This window comes from Siphateles boraxobius, unplaced genomic scaffold, assembly GCF_051911475.1.
Source record: "Siphateles boraxobius isolate OS27281-9 unplaced genomic scaffold, OSU_SipBor_1 12, whole genome shotgun sequence".
NCBI lineage: Eukaryota > Metazoa > Chordata > Actinopteri > Cypriniformes > Leuciscidae > Siphateles > Siphateles boraxobius.
Window position 1 is genome coordinate 19,936,451 of NW_027508722.1, and position 16,512 is coordinate 19,952,962.

The 16,512-nt window shown below is 40.5% G+C and overlaps 1 protein-coding gene across 3 annotated transcripts in view; it reads right to left on the reverse strand.

Moving 5' to 3' along the window:
* atp8b2 (ATPase phospholipid transporting 8B2) overlaps nucleotides 1-16,512 on the reverse strand; it is a 59,381-nt gene that overhangs the window by 25,080 nt on the left and 17,789 nt on the right. For all 3 annotated transcript variants that reach the window (XM_077210863.1, XM_077210880.1, XM_077210872.1), the window contains 10 exons: nucleotides 4,747-4,805; nucleotides 4,545-4,658; nucleotides 4,200-4,298; nucleotides 3,988-4,049; nucleotides 3,638-3,710; nucleotides 2,874-2,944; nucleotides 2,671-2,750; nucleotides 1,664-1,822; nucleotides 1,484-1,572; nucleotides 1,102-1,298 (listed from right to left, as the gene is read on the reverse strand). In XM_077210863.1, the coding sequence (XP_077066978.1) occupies nucleotides 1,102-1,298; nucleotides 1,484-1,572; nucleotides 1,664-1,822; nucleotides 2,671-2,750; nucleotides 2,874-2,944; nucleotides 3,638-3,710; nucleotides 3,988-4,049; nucleotides 4,200-4,298; nucleotides 4,545-4,658; nucleotides 4,747-4,805 (1,003 nt within the window). The remainder of the gene's footprint in view (nucleotides 1-1,101; nucleotides 1,299-1,483; nucleotides 1,573-1,663; nucleotides 1,823-2,670; nucleotides 2,751-2,873; nucleotides 2,945-3,637; nucleotides 3,711-3,987; nucleotides 4,050-4,199; nucleotides 4,299-4,544; nucleotides 4,659-4,746; nucleotides 4,806-16,512) is intronic.

Genomic DNA, 16,512 nt, shown 5'->3' on the forward strand with positions numbered 1-16,512 from the left:
AGTGCCACGCTGCAGTTCTTCCTGTATGAGTCTGCACCGGTCAGAGGTGGGTTACATTCACTGGACCACACAGCAGAGTTCACGCTCGTTCAGAAGGGTTCAGATCAGGACTTTAGTGGTGTTATATGGACTATGACTACAGGAGGCTGTTAAGTCAGAGAGAGAAAAAAGGGGGAGTCTATAGGGTCTATCTCTTACCTGTTAGGGAAAGCCTGAGGAAACATGAAAACAACAACAACAAAATCTAAATAAAATAAACAGATTGTATAAAGCATGTATTAAGCATAAAATTAACTGAAGCTAATACAAAAAAAGTCTAGATAAATAGATTAAAAAGGCAGTTTGTCCTTAATATGATACACTTTGGTGTCTCAAGACTTTTTAAAAAGCAAGAGCAATAGATATATATAATCCAACATAAAAATAACCCTAATGAAAAGTAGTCCTAAATCCCCTGTCACAGAGGTGACCTTAGACAGCATCTAATGACTAAAATCATACAACAAGTTTTTTTTTTGTATTATTTATATACTATTATAGTTTTTTTTATAAATGGTTTGAATTAGCTTTTGTTATATTTTTTCATTTTAGTTTAATTTTTAGTAATTTTATTATGTTTTTTTATTTAAAATAGGTTTAGGTTTAACTTATTTTTATTTAAGTTTTAGTTTTTTTTCTTCTTCAATTTTAATGCTTCAACTTAAACTTATTTCAGTTAGTTGCCAAATTTCTGTCTAATATTTATATTTTAGTTCAGTTAACAATTGTTTTATAGTTTTAGTTTAGTTTTTATAGTACCTCTTTTACCCCCTAATACAACAACAAATAATTGTAGTAAAAAAATGTTTAATAAGTAGTTTGAATGACGAAAGATGTAATGCTTAGCTCTGTTTATCACTAGAAAATGACAAAATCACACAAATGTTGACAAACCTCATATATAATAAAAAGAGGATAAAACCGCTTAAATAGCTCAAGCACAGCTTTCCACAACCGTGTTCCACTGAAAAATGTGTGTGTTTCAGGCCCTTTCCATTTCCAGATTATTCTCAACTTTCAGTTCCTTCATCCTTCATCTCTCCACATCATGCTCTCTCTCACCTGACATAGAGAGAGATGGGCACGACTGTGTTGAGGATGATGACATAGGACCAGAAGGACAGGAAGGCTGAGAACAGGAAGTTGTCCACTGGAGGGTCCCAGGGTAGGAAACTTTGGAACAGAGCACCCACTTCTTTCTCCCAAACGGCATTTCCTATGGCCAAGATCACGCCCATACACACAAGGAACCCAAAAATCTGAGCAGGGAAAAATTATATACATGGAAACTGGATTAATTTTCAAATCTTGAGTGTGCCTATTTATTTACACTCACACATTAATTTGCAGAGTATGTGCTGTCTAAAAATTTTGGTCCTCAAATCTTTAAACATTCAGCAGAGATTTGTAGGAGAGTGTGTGTTTGTAAACAGTTTCTTCTCACCCAGAGCACCAGTGTATTCATCAATCTGTCTATACTGGTCCGCTTAAACTTAGTCCGTCCGCTGTTCTGCATCAGCTTGGTGTCAGGACCTGAGATGTAACATTATGACAGGTTAAAACGAAAAATAATCTCACACACACTCAAAACACACACAACACACACACACACACACACACCAACCTGCGAATATAACGAGGCCATAGCAGCTCTCTGTGTTGCGCAGTACGCAGCCTCGGAGCAGCATGTTCTGGTTGCTGAGGGGGTATTTACAGTCTTTCCAATACAGAGTCCCACAGTAACGATCGAGCTTGTTGTTTGGAGGCTCACACACCACTTCTCCTGCAGATACACACAGCGCGAGAAAGATAAGAAAGATTAGGGCACACATAAGGAAAATATTGAAATTTGATGTAATATGTGTCATGACCAACTGTTCAGCATCCTGGACCTTGGTACTATTGTGAGCTTTGGAATTTTTTGTTGTTCTTTAAAAACAGGAAGCGTGGGTGGTCTGTGCTGACACTGGTTTGATGGCGTGAGTGTGTGTGAGTGTAGCAGAAAACTGTGCAGGGTGTTAAAGAAATGTTGCTGAGAATCTGTCCCCCACATCACATCACATCACACTTTGACTTAGTATATCCTTCCGCTCTTTCTTTTTCCAGTACACCAACTCGCAGTGAGGGAAAACAGTTGCGTGATTTTTGCATTTTTTGTACATTTATTTGATTTAAATTATACAATTTTTCATTTTATTTTTCATGGTAGGCAATTCATCAAATGATGGTGCAGTGGTGCTATAGTAATATTTGCCCAATCACTGCCGTCTGCTGCATCTGACACAATAGAGCTTGAACCATTCAGCACAGATTTGGAGTCTGTGCTGTTACCTGATTTGCATAATTCCTTTAGTAAATCTGTGCTAATACAACACAGGCAGTACATGCAAATTAACAGTATCAGTGAGATACTGGAATACCCCTCTGACAATATGCAATTCCCTTTTTTGCCTTTCTATTCTTGTTCCATGCACTTCTGCAAATCTGAAACCTACTGTACACAAATATATTCTCTCATTTATCAGTTCACAAGATTGCTCACCTCTCTCTTTCCTTTACTAATTCTTTCCCATTTTCGCTCTCACTAACTTTCACATCTAACTGGAGCACATTCAATACCAAATGACATACCATCAAACTGGGCCAGGTTATTAGGATATCCTAGCTCTGAGGTAACAGACAGAGACTGACGCACCTTCATGTTCGTCTCACTGTGGCAGATAAATGACATTTGTTAAGATATTAACAAAAAAAAAAATATTTTTGTATTGAGTTGCACTGGAAATAGAAATCATGAAATCAAAAGGACAAATTCAAGAAATAAACAGTCTTACCCATCCAGTTCTGCAGTTTCAATGTAACAGAGGCCATGTGGTTCACTGCTGGACAACAGGAGCAAGTCAGCCTGCAACAACATTTGCAGTATACAGCAGTGTTATCATAGTTCGCCAAAACTATTAACATTTTTGTTCAATACAAATAAAGCTAAAATAAAAGAAGTTATTCCATTTAGTAGCCAAGATAACATTTCAAATGTTCATTTTGTTGAATTTGAAACACTAAAATTACTAACTGGAAAGAAAAAAATAAAAACTAAATATGTAATAAAAATCAATGAACCTAAATAACAATATTTTAGAAAAAAACTAATAATAATAACAAAAGCAAATAACAAAATTACAAAAAATGTAACTAACTTTGTAAAAGTATAAAACTTTGTAAAAGTATAAAAATAAAAACCAATTCAAAATATCAATAAAAAATACAATAGTATATAAATATTACTTGAAATAACACTGGCATACAGCGAGATTAAAACTGCAATAAGCATATTAAAAAGATGTCCAAGCTGCTGTTTATCCTCTGGAGACAGAGTTGCATAACCAGCAGCATAATCAGCGAATCAGACCTTGGTTACTGGATCAATATCACAGTGCAGTATTCAAGAGCAAATGCATCAGACATTGTACTTGTGCGTACATGACCCTGAATTACTAAAAGCAATGTCTGGGAAAGCTGAGCTAGTAAAGTGTCTTTTTATTTTAATAAACCTTGTTTAATGAATTAATGTCATGAAGGACTATAGAGGAAAACTCACAGCCACAAACTGATTGTTTTCCAGTTTGATGATGTCACCCACTCTGACATTCAACCATTTCTCCTTCTGAAGACTGAGAAAGTGAAAAAAGTGCTTTGTGATTGTTGGACAAATTATATATAATTGTTGTAATGTAACATAATTTTTATATACACACAAACACATATACATTGTATTTTTGTGAATAAAAGTAATATTACTTTACAAATTACAATATAAAATACAAACTTTTTTATGTTGTGAACATTCACTACATTGTGCGCAACAGCTCAGACCCATTTATATTTTCTTAGTAGATTTTCTTGTAAACACAATGTAAAAGGAAGTGTGTATATTATTATACGACTTACATGCCACCGATGAGGACCTGAGACTGACGGTTATTCACCTGTTTGTCACTCTTGTGACGAAACTGTGGGAGAAAAAGATGTGTGTGAAATGTGTGTGTCTGAGTGTTTCTTCGTCAGGTAGTTGTGGTGATGTTATGAGTGTTACAATATTTCTGTGAGGGGGGAGTTTGGAAGTTACAGTAAGTTACAGTATGCGTGTGTGTGAGGCTCACATAGTCATCGGTGGCATCTTTGACTGCAGTGATGCTCAGCACTAGCACTAAAGGCACAATGGTGGTGAACCAGGACAATGAGGAAATCTGTGGAATCAACTGAGACAAAAACATACACACAATTAATTTTAGGCATTTTTAACACACTTAGTAACACACCATCTAGCAATAGTGATTAGTGAGAACATGAGTGTTAATGGGTGTCCATGTGCTGCTAATTGCAGGCTTTAGGTCTAGAGGAATTGTCATGATCACAGCCATGAATAGACCTTTAAAAAAAATGACCTCACTATTTTATCTGCACATAATCAGCATTCATAATAAACATTTACTTGGAGTATATACCTGCAGTATGAGAAGAAACAGGAAGTAAGTATTGGCAACTTCCTGGAACTGCTCAAAAAGGTTGACTGGTAGGAAGGTGATGATGTTGTACTTTGAGGTCATGATGCAGTTGTTCTGCGGACAGGAAAAGAGATGAAGGGGGTGGGATAGGCAGAAGATACAGGTTGAATGTGTGACTGTACAGGTTGAATGTGTGACTTACAGCATACTGGAACTTCTCATTGTACTCTCTATCATTGGCTCGGACTCTCCTTTCCTCCTCTGTGAAGAAAACAAAACATGAGATGTCAAAACAGGCTGAAATATCCGAAATAAAAAGGCTGATGAAAGATACATTTAAAGTGGAAATTATAAAAGTGTCCTCAATCTTTTTCCATTTAACCCTTGTGCATCCTTATGGCTATTTTTGGCTTTTTCAGTTTTTTTATCACTTTGCCTGTGTTAATGCTAACTGCATAAAATTTGGCACAGGTGTGTATTTTTATTGTAATTTTACCATTTCACCGCCATTTCCTTTAAAAAAAATATTTTGCACTAGGTACACAAAATACTTCCTCTCAGCGCCTTTTGGACAAAAAATTCCCTATTGAAACCCATTAAAACGGCAATTTTTAATCCCAGGGCCATTTAACTATAAAATGATGCAATCTTTGTTAAGAGGCTTTCATTCTGTTGGCAAGGCTTCAAAATTTTAATATTTACTATTTTTTACCAGATGGGGTCATGTTTCCAGGTTTGGCCTATGAAGCAAATAATCACTTTTGTTTTCTGTTTTCTGCTTCGGCATATTATAGAGCCAATTGGATCAATTGTGCAACGATAATTATGTGGGTGTGTTGGTATGGATGTCTGAGTGTGGTTTGTATGTGTGTAATAAAAAAGTGTGTGTTTTTGTGCTTGTAATATTTGAGAGAGAAAAACTCAACTGCAAATCTAAAATACAGTCACTGTGTGCACCAGTGGAGTTTTGATGGCATCCAATGGGGAAAATCTGTTACTGCACCCAAACAAAATCTTACCAAAATCTATTTTTTTAGATATCATCCTCAAATTTGGAACACAACTTGATAAGATTTATGGCTTTGAATTTATATCAGTTTTGGAGTTCAACATGTTTCATAAAATATATATTTTATATAAAATAATGATCATAATGTTCATAAATAATTTTCATAAACTTAAACCTCTATACAAATTTTTTGGTTTCACTTTTTCACTTGTTTAACTTCAGCAATAATCTGCCAAGGGTCCTCTTTAAAATTAGACCAAACTTAAGTCTTTGCTCCCAAGCCTAAAATTTTTATGACAGTTTTTTGATATGGACATTTTTGTCCACTTTGGAGCTTTTTGTAATTTTTTTTTGTTTTGTTTATGCTAACTGCATGCATTTTGGCACAGGTGTGTATTTTTATTGTAATGTTACTATTTCACCCCCATTTCCTTTGAAAAATCTTTTTTGCACTAGGTACAAATATACTTCCCTCTCAGCGCCTTTTAAGGAAAATGGCTCCATTGAAACCCATTAAAACTGCAATTTTTTTTTTATCCCAGGGCCATTTAACTATAAAATGGGGCTATCTAAGAGGCTGTTGGCAAGGCTAAAAAATTTAAATTTGACCTTTTTTTTAATCAGATGGTGCCATTTTTTCAGGTTTGGCCTATAAAGCAAATACTCGATTTATTCCTGTTTTCTGCTTCGGCATATTATAGCCAATTGGAATAATTATGCAACGATATTTGTGTGGGTGTGTTGGTATGGATATCAGAGTGTGGTTAAAATTTGTGTTATAAAAAAAATGTGTTTGTGTATGCGTATGTTTGTAATATTGAGAGCGAAAAACTCAACTGCAAATAACAAATCAGTGGAGTTTTGCTGGCATCCAATGGGGAAAATCTGTTACTGCGCTCAAACAAAATCTTACGAAAAGCTCATTTTTTGAGATATCAACCTCAAATTTGGATTTTGGAACACAACTTATTTAGATGTATGGCTTTGATTTTCTAGCCGTTTTAGAGTTCAACTTGTTTCAATATATATTTTATATAAAATAATGTTCATAAATAATTTTCATAAACTTAAACCTATATAACTTTTTACTTCAGCAATAATCTGCCCAGGGTCTTCTTTAAAATGATACCAAACTTAAGTCTGTGCTCCCAAGATTCAAATTTTTATGACAGTTTTTTGATGTGGACATTTTTGTCCTCCATGTAGCTATGTGTAACTTTGATACACAAGGGTTAATAATGTCTTAACATATTTGCTCAGTTTGTGCAAAGTGATTTGCTTTAAAGCGCCGTTCCACGTACTGGATTGCACGTTACACAAATCAATGTACCTGGAATGTTGAGTAGTTCATAAAAATTAGGTTTAAAGAACATTTCAGAAACCTCATAACCTTTTATAACATTATATTAACATTAAGGAAACTCGTCATATTTACTTTCTTGCAATGTTACAAATCAACACTCCAAATCAATGAATGTTGATAAAAAAAAAAATAAGTTTAATTTAGGAACATTATTCTAACCTTAAAACAAATGTTCCACTATCAAACTGAACATTATCATGTTTTTACGACATTTTAAATCACTGTTCCTTCCTACAACCAAAATAAAATATAATTTTTGTAAAATGTTCGAAACAATGAATGTATGAGATTGTTTTCCATGGAACACACAATCAACACATGCAAAATGCACTTTATTTTGCTGAGAAAAAAGTCAGTTCTTCAGTGTGAAAAGTAGCACATTGGCCAACACCACAGCCATAAAAGTCACACACTTAAAGACATCATCGAGTGGCAGTGGCATTCAGTAACTTTCAATTCCTCATGAGACAAACTATACGGTCAGTGGGTCGTGTCAATGTTAAACAACAACTTTCATCAAGTGTGACCGAGCTATGGTTGCTAAGTCAAGAGCAAAACAACAACAAGAAGGAACCAATGGCTAATGGTAGTGTGACAGATTAATTTATGCATGATGAGGCTGAAAACGGGACTAAGTGTGACAGAATAGACTGCGGTTAGCATATAGTCATAAACCTGCTGTTTTCACTTCTGTTGAAAGCAAGACTCGGTTTCAGAAGCTCCCATTAAGCTCTTTACACCTGTTTCCAGCCAGACTGACATATAGGCCTATGATACAAAAACACACAGTAGTGTGTAGTAAAACAACACAACAGTTTGTTTCTGAGAAAAGCTCCTTTTTTTTGGTTCTCTCCTATTTTTATAGAAATTGTAGAAAATGTCTTTGCTGGTTGCTGGATGTCACATCCTGTGCTCACAGCTGCACAGTATTTTTGTGCTATGTAATGGCCACTCCATGTGACAGACTGTCTGTACGTGAAAAAGAGAGAGCTAGAGAAAGAGTGAGTGTGTGTGTCATCACATCATATTATCCATGGGTGACTTGCTGCATCTTAGTGGAGGAGACGCGTCCCTTTGCTCTAGTGTGATGAAAAGATCATAGACCATTGTGAATTTGCTAAAAGTCTAGTTTTTTGCTGACTAGGGCTGAAGATAGACCAAGGAAGCGTTGAGCATCATTATCTCCATCAAACCTCTCCTCTCAAGACAAAAGACACCGAAACTCACTCTTATCTCTCATCTCTTCTTCACCCTCAACAAAATCTTTAACTGTGATAGTTTGCAAGTAGCTTGCTGTTAAAGATATATTGAAGCATTTGGTTGGTTTGATTACACTCTGTGCTGCTGTAATATAGACGAGAATCTTCTTAAAAAAAAAGACTGACCTCATTTACTCCCTGCTTGATAGTGAGAGAAAGAGGTCTGCTGAATGTCCGAGAGCTGCATCTGCACCATTTACTGTATATTTGCATCAAAAGGTCAAACCTATAAACCCATGCATGCATGCAAATATAGCCAGTCTGTAGCCTGTTTCCTCCTGCACTAAGCCCCTCACACCTGCTCTGGTCCTCTGCACAGACACCAAGACTCTCAATGTCTGTGGTTTCCTGTGTTTAAACAGCTTTGGCCGATTTACATGAACTGCCCACATAGCCAACACACAGTAATATGCACACACACTAAAACAACCCTATGCTGCCACAGAAAAAAAAAAAAAAAGTCTCTACACCGTCAGCAAAAGCTGTACATGAACTTTTCACGGGGGCAGTACCCTTAAAAGTACTCCGTTGTATTCAATATGTACCTATTTAACCTAACCCTAACCTAGGGTTCTAAAATATGAACCCTTTAAGGGTTAGTTCACCCAACAAAAAAAAAAATCTGTCATTAATTTCTCACCCTGCATGTAAGACTTCGGTTAATCTTCGGAGCACAAATTATCTTTTTAATGAAATCTGAGAGCTTTCTGTCCCTCCATTGTCAGCCAACGCAACTATCACTTTCAAGCCCCAGAAAGGTAGTAAAGACATCATTAAAGTAATCCATGTGACTCCAGTGGTTTAACCTCAATTCTATGAAGCGACAAGTGCTTTGTTTGCTGAAAAAAAAAAACAATTTACCACTTTATATTACAATATTAATCTCCAACACCCGTTCATGAGAGCAACACGAAGCATGCGTGCTGTGTTGATGTGAGAACAGACGCTTTTTCGTGAACGTGCGTTGGAGATTAATATTTTATAAATCAAGTGGTAAATTATGGGTTTTTTTTGCTCAAAGAAAGCACTTGCTTGAGGTTAAACCACTGGAGACATTTTTCGGTGAACTGACCATAGATAATAATAAATACATAGACGCCCTATTTGGCCGCTGGATCAACGTACGTCAACGGCTACGCCATATTGCGGAGGGCAACTTTCCCATAACTCTCATAACAGGAATTGAGAAAAATGCTTGCTTCGTGTGCTGCTTGGGGCTGTACAAATCACCGCACAATTGAAAACAGGTCTCAGGGAATTACCTTATATATAATTAGTAATAGTAACGTTAGTTGACCACCGGAGTCAGTCAGACTAAAATAGCTAGTGATGTCGCTAGTGTTGTCTTTTTCAGTTCGGCGCTCTCCGTCTCAGCAGCCGTGTGTGCGTAGCAGTTTACCAGTCACTCAAGTCCGTGCAAATGACGAGTTATACGAAAGTGTCCTGAGTATGCTGCTTTATTGATATCTCCGGCCTGCATTCACATGACCCACAATGTTGCAGTGAACACAAATACTCAGTGCATCTCTACCGGAAAACAACAGGGAAAAACAAGGGACAAAAACACATCTCCGCTCGTACTATGCTGTACACTCGACCATGCGTGTTCCGGACTACATTACCCATGATTCCCTTCCGCTCGTACTACAATTTACGCCCTTACAACATTAAAGGAAGAACTCCTTATTTCCCCTTTGTCCCACAACACTAGTTAACTTAGCTGTGAAATTTGAGACATGAGTTGACAGGATTTATATCAGTTTTAGTTTATATTATATTTTATATTATAAAGTAAATTTCCTGAAATCTAAATATTCATCTTTATTTTCTTATATAAAGGTGGCATAAAGGTGGCATAAAAGTTTATTACACACAGTCCCTTTTTGGAAGCAGTCCAATTAGTAGATGGAATCTCTCTTCCACATCGCCCTTTTTTTTTTTTTTTAAAGGAGAGAATAGCAGCTGAGCTTTTGCACAAAAAAAAGAATGTTAATACTAATGATACCTTGTTATTGATGAACTCACCCATATGCACAACAAATAACATCTACATGGGTCAACATAGAAAGAAAAAAAAACATTAATGCAACATTAATTCTCTTTTAACAGTAGAACAGTTGGTATGTTCATCATAGTCTCTTTTCCTCGAGCATCAGTTTGTCCAGTCACCAAACCACTTTGGTGGTCTCTTAACTCGTGGCGGCCTACCCCCGATTTGGCCGTTAACAGTCCATGGTTGACTTGGTTGCACCGTGCTACCTTCTCCGCACTGCACATTTCTATCCTCCTGTTGAATCATTGGCACACAATACGTTTCATCAAGTACATCCATGCCGCTGTCATTTACAGGTTCCTCTGCAAAGAGGTGAGTGAGGCCAAGCTCAAGGTCAAGGTCACTAACGTTAGCTCCAAGACTGGGAGTAGGAACCTCCTGGGGTTGCCAGGCCTCCAAACTCTTAAACACCCAGCTATTTTCCAAGGGTTGTCGGGAATAATACGGCTTGAGCTTATCGTGATGAACGACCTTCACTTTTGTCTTTGGACCTTTCTGGATTCGATACACCATATCATCCAGGTGTCCTAGAACGAAGTAAGGACCCTCATAGGCAGGTAGGAACTTCCTGATCTTATTTTGCACCCTTTTAGTCCCTTTTATGAGGTACCACACAGCATCACCGACCTTATAATGTGTCCTCGCCACATTCTTGTCATATTGCTTTTTGGCACGTTCAACAGAACGACCCAGTTGCTCTCTGGCAATTTGATGTGCCAACTCTAACCTTTCTCTCATTTCAGCAACATATTGTGGGGGAGTGGGAGCTGAGGTTTCATTAAAAGGCAGCCCTACAACTAGATCAACAGGCTCTGTCAACTCCCGGCAGAAGAGCATCATGTTTGGGGTGAAACCAGTGGAGCTATGCTTGGTAGCTCGGTAAGCCATCACAGCCATGGGAACCATGACATCCCAGTCCCAGTGACACCGCTCTGAAGTGGTAGCCAGTATTTTCTGGAGGGTGGCGTTAAACCGCTCCACTTGTCCATCCGACTGGGGTCGGAAAGGTGTCGTTCGAGTCTTCTCAATTCCTAATAATTCACACATCGCTTGGAAAACACAAGATTCGAAGTTAGAGCCCTGGTCACTATGCAGTGTCGATGGTGCTCCGTAACGACAGACCCATTCAGTAACTATAACCTCCGCAACAGTGACAGCCTGGTCGTTGGGCAGGGGGTAGGCTTCCACCCACTTAGTGAAATAGTCCTGCACAACAAGAATGTAACGGTTGAATCGTTCCGTTTCGTTCATGGGGCCCATCAAATCAACAGCAATCCTTTCCATGGGAGCCCCAACCCGAACAGTGCCCATTGGCGCTTGTGGGGTCTTTGTGGGTCGAGCCTTCGCAGCACAGCTGGCACACGTGCGACACCAGAGTGTAACATCCTCCCGCATCTGGTACCAGTAATACCGTGACTGTAATCGGGACAGCGTCCGCTCCACCCCGAAGTGTCCACCCACTGGTCCATCGTGCATCTGATGCATGACATCCTTCCGAAAGACTTTTGGCAAGATAATTTGAGGATAAAACTCGGGGCCCTCCATCAGGTAGAAGCGCCTTACCAGGGTGCCATCTTTTAGATACAACCTCTTCCACTGGCTCCAGTAAGCTTTAGTCGCCGGTCCATAAGGCAACACGTCACCCCAGGGGGGCCGTTCCCCACCTTCCTCCATCCACCTTTTGATTGGGGCAATATCGCTGTCAGTTGCCTGAGTGGAGCGAAGTTCCTCAGCGGTCCATCCTAGGAATGGAGCAGTACTTGCCGTCATGACAGGCTGCACTACCCCCACTGGACAGAACTCAGGATTAGCATTTCCATTTCCAGGTCCGATGTCAAAATCACACTGAACTGCCTGATGACAAACCTGAGGGCTATTGGAAGAAGGTTCTTTAAGGCTGCAGGCACAATTTGAACGACATGGCCTCCTGGATAGCACATCTGCATTTTCATGTTGGCGCCCAGGCCGATGCACAACCTTGAAATCATACTCTCCAAGCTTTTCCAACCACCGAGCCAACTGTCCTTCTGGTTCTTTCATGTTTATCAGCCACTGCAGACTACTATGATCTGTCCGCACGACAAAAGGTCTGCCCAAAAGATATTGACGGAAATGTGCTGAGAACTCCACTACAGCCAACAACTCTCTCCGTGTGGTGCAGTAATTCCGCTCCGTTAGTGTCAATCCTCGACTGCCATAGGCTAGTACGCGTTCCTCGCCATGTTGGAGTTGGGATAACACAGCTCCGATTCCGAAATTGCTGGCATCCGTATCGAGAATGAGGTCGCCACGATCCATAGGATACCCCAGAACAGGAGCGGTGGTGAGTAGCTCCTTCAGTTTTTCAAATGCTTGATTACTTTCAGGAGTCCATTGAAATCTGGCATTCTTTCGCAACAGATCATGAAGGGGCTTGGCCACTGTGGCAAAATCTCTGACAAAGCGTCGATAGTAAGATGCTAAACCAACGAATTGTCGGATTTCATTAACACTTGTAGGCTGTGGCCATTCTCGAATCTTTTCCACCTTCTGAGGATCAGTGCTGATGCCCTCCTCTGAAACTACATGACCCAGATAGATCACCTGGCGGCGGAAGAGGCAGCACTTGGCAGGTTTCAACTTGAGGTTGGCCTGGCGCAACCTTTCGAATACCTGCGCTAGGCGCTGAATCATTTCTTTGGCATCCCTCCCCAGGACAATTATGTCGTCCAAATAGACTAAGCAAATTTCCCATTGTAGTCCAGCCAGGACACGATCCATTAAGCGCTGGAACGTCGCTGGGGCGTTGCACAGCCCAAATGGCATCACATTCCATTCAAATAACCCCTTCCTGCTGCAGAACGCAGCAGCCTGCCGTGCCCTTGGAGTTAACTCCACCTGCCAATAGCCTGAGGCTAGATCCAGGGAACCATTTCGCCATAGACAGAGTGTCCAGGGTATCCTGAATTCGCGGAAGGGGGTAAGCATCTTTGATAGTGCGTTCATTCAGGATTCTATAGTCCACACACAGTCTGTATGTCTGATCTTTCTTCCGTACCATCACAATTGGCGAAGCCCAGCTGCTATGGCTAGGGGCAGCTAAACCAGTGTCAAGGTTTTGCTGAATCTGTTCGTCTGCACTGCGCTGTTTCTCAAAGGCCATTCTTCGGGGCTGCTGTTTTACCGGTGGACATGGTCGTGTTTGGATGTCATGTTGCACCAGGTTGGTGCGACCAAGGTCCATCGGTCCAGCCGAGAAAACATCACCATAAGTGCTCAGGAGTTCTGCTAGCTCTTCTTGATCCGACTTCCCCAGATGCACTATACTCTCAGCATATAAAGACTGTAAATGACTTGGAACCGTTGCGGTGGTTGGGCTCGCAGTTGGCAGCTCAGAATTGGCAACCTTCACGACATTTGCAGGCTGTAGAAACCCGGCAATGGCCCCCTTCCTTACTTGCACGGCAATGGTGCCTGGGTTATACAGTCTTATTGGAATCTGTTTATTGGGTTGAGCATCAACTACAATCCGCGCCACCAACACTCTGTGTTTCTCCATAAACCCTTTTGTTGGACTCAGTAACACATTTCCCTGCACATGCTCTCGGAAATGTGCATTTCCTGGCACGATATATTCACGTCCTGCTTCCAGAACAGCGGTGCGTGCTATTCTAACAACGTGTACCCTGGGTTTGTTTTTGGGATTAAAGTAAGGTATCTGCTCACCGAACAGTACAATTTTCTGACTGCCAAAGTCGAGACGTGCTCGAGCTTGTTCCAGGAACGGATGTCCAAGAATGGTTTCTGTGTCCTCTGTTACATCGGCTACAATGAAGTTAACGCTGACTGTGTGCGTTCCGACCTGTATCGGCACGTGGACTTCCCCAAGAACATTCACATTTATAGGACCTATTCCTTGCAGAGCCTGTACTGTTGATAGTTCAAGTGGGGGTCGAACTCCTTCATTAATAGCCTCATAGCAGTGACGGGGTAGCACATTCCTTCTCGCTCCGCTATCCAAGAGAGCACATAGCTCCATGCTGTATAACAGTGTGTGTATACACATCTCAGGACCAGCACCCTTTACCTGAAGAACGGTGGAAGTAGGTTGGATGTCAGTAGAATGGTGTAGTGCTGGAGTTACACGAGGCAGATCGAGCCTGGGTGAAGGGCAGTTCCGTCTCATGTGTCCAATGCCTTGGCAGTTGTGGCATACAATCTCTCCCCAATTAATTTTCCCTCGTTTGTTGAATCTTAATTGGTGCGGTTTGGATTCCATTCTGAATGTTTTCTGTCTCTGATCAGAGTGTGGCGACACTGAACCCTCTCCTTCACTTTCACTCGGTTCGTGGCATTCACGGACTGCTGCAGCTCTGGCTCTCCGTTCCATTGGCCTTGTGGCCGACTGCATGAGTTGTGTTACACTGGCGGCAGTTCGTCGTGTGGTCTCGTATCTATGAGCAATATCGTAAGCACGACCCAGTGTACGTGGGCGCTCTTCCAGCAGTCTTTGCACAATGTCAGCATCCCCCATGGCGTTAGTGAACACTTCAACGCTGATGGAGTCCTGCTCTCTTTCAGACCGATCTGCATAGACAATGGAGACTTTCTCATAGATATCATCTCTTAACATATGTAGCGGCTCATCTGCCTTGCGGACCCTCTGCCTCAGCTCTATCCCAATGGCAGCTGCGTGCTCGGATGACGGGCCGTACGCGGCATCCATTTCCTCCACAATGCGAGCGTAATCCCATCTACCCGACCTGGGGTTTTTATGTATCACTGCACCTGCTGCTCCGACCAAACAAAACCTCATCTGCACAGTCATTGTCCTTTCAGACCAGTGATTAGCTCTGGCACAATCCTCAAAACGATTTAGGAACTCTCTCCATGACATTGAACCATCAAACTGACCTGGTCGGAGAGTAGGAATTCTTTCTCTTGGGGTACTGCATTCCTCTCCACTGTCAGATGATAGATCGTAACATGCCTGACGTGGTTTTCTTCCCTGCAGGCGGGGTCTAATAAACTCAGGAAAACAACTCTCATCAGCATTTATATAAGCAGTTTTATTTTCAGCCTCATGGACGCTATGCTGGACTGTACCACTCCCATGTGGAAAGCGATTAATTGGTGACATATATTGTGACATTGGTCTAACAGTTAAGTCTTTGTACACAGCTTGTGGGTAGTAGTTCAGATTTGCTGGCGTGCTCTGTATGTAACATGGTGTGTCAATTCCACTGTCATATGTAAACTCACTTTCCACAACACTTTTGAAAGGGTTGGTTTCACTCATAGCCTGTGGTCGTATTTTTGGCTCAAAGCAACGCGCAGGTCCATTAATTGTAGCTGATTGAGGGCAAGGAACAAAACTTTGCTTGAACGGATTATTTTTACTTTCACTATTGGACACTTGAACTTCCAATTCATTTAACCAATCCGCGAATGAGATGTGCGTCCGTTTTTCCTCATTCTCCGTCATTACAGATATGGCAGGGTTCACTTGACTGCTCTTATTTGTATGAGAGTATTTTCTCGTCATCCTCTCTCACGCGCGTCCGTCATGTTGCTATCTCTCTCTGACAACATCTGCTTCAGTTTACCATTCAGATTGTCCATATAACTCACCAAATGCGACGAACAAGATCCCGGACGAGCCCCCAATGTTGTCTTTTTCAGTTCGGCGCTCTCCGTCTCAGCAGCCGTGTGTGCGTAGCAGTTTACCAGTCACTCAAGTCCGTGCAAATGACGAGTTATACGAAAGTGTCCTGAGTATGCTGCTTTATTGATATCTCCGGCCTGCATTCACATGACCCACAATGTTGCAGTGAACACAAATACTCAGTGCATCTCTACCGGAAAACAACAGGGAAAAACAAGGGACAAAAACACATCTCCGCTCGTACTATGCTGTACACTCGACCATGCGTGTTCCGGACTACATTACCCATGATTCCCTTCCGCTCGTACTACAATTTACGCCCTTACAACATTAAAGGAAGAACTCCTTATTTCCCCTTTGTCCCACAACACTAGTTAACTTAGCTGTGAAATTTGAGACATGAGTTGACAGGATTTATATCAGTTTTAGTTTATATTATATTTTATATTATAAAGTAAATTTCCTGAAATCTAAATATTCATCTTTATTTTCTTAAAACCGACTTTTGTGACAAGTACTCGTTTCGGGTAGGTACTAGTCACTATTTCATTTACTATTTTTATTATTGTCTATATTATTCTGCAATTGCATACTCGGATATCATTAAAAAACTTTTCTCATTTATGAGTCAGATAAAATA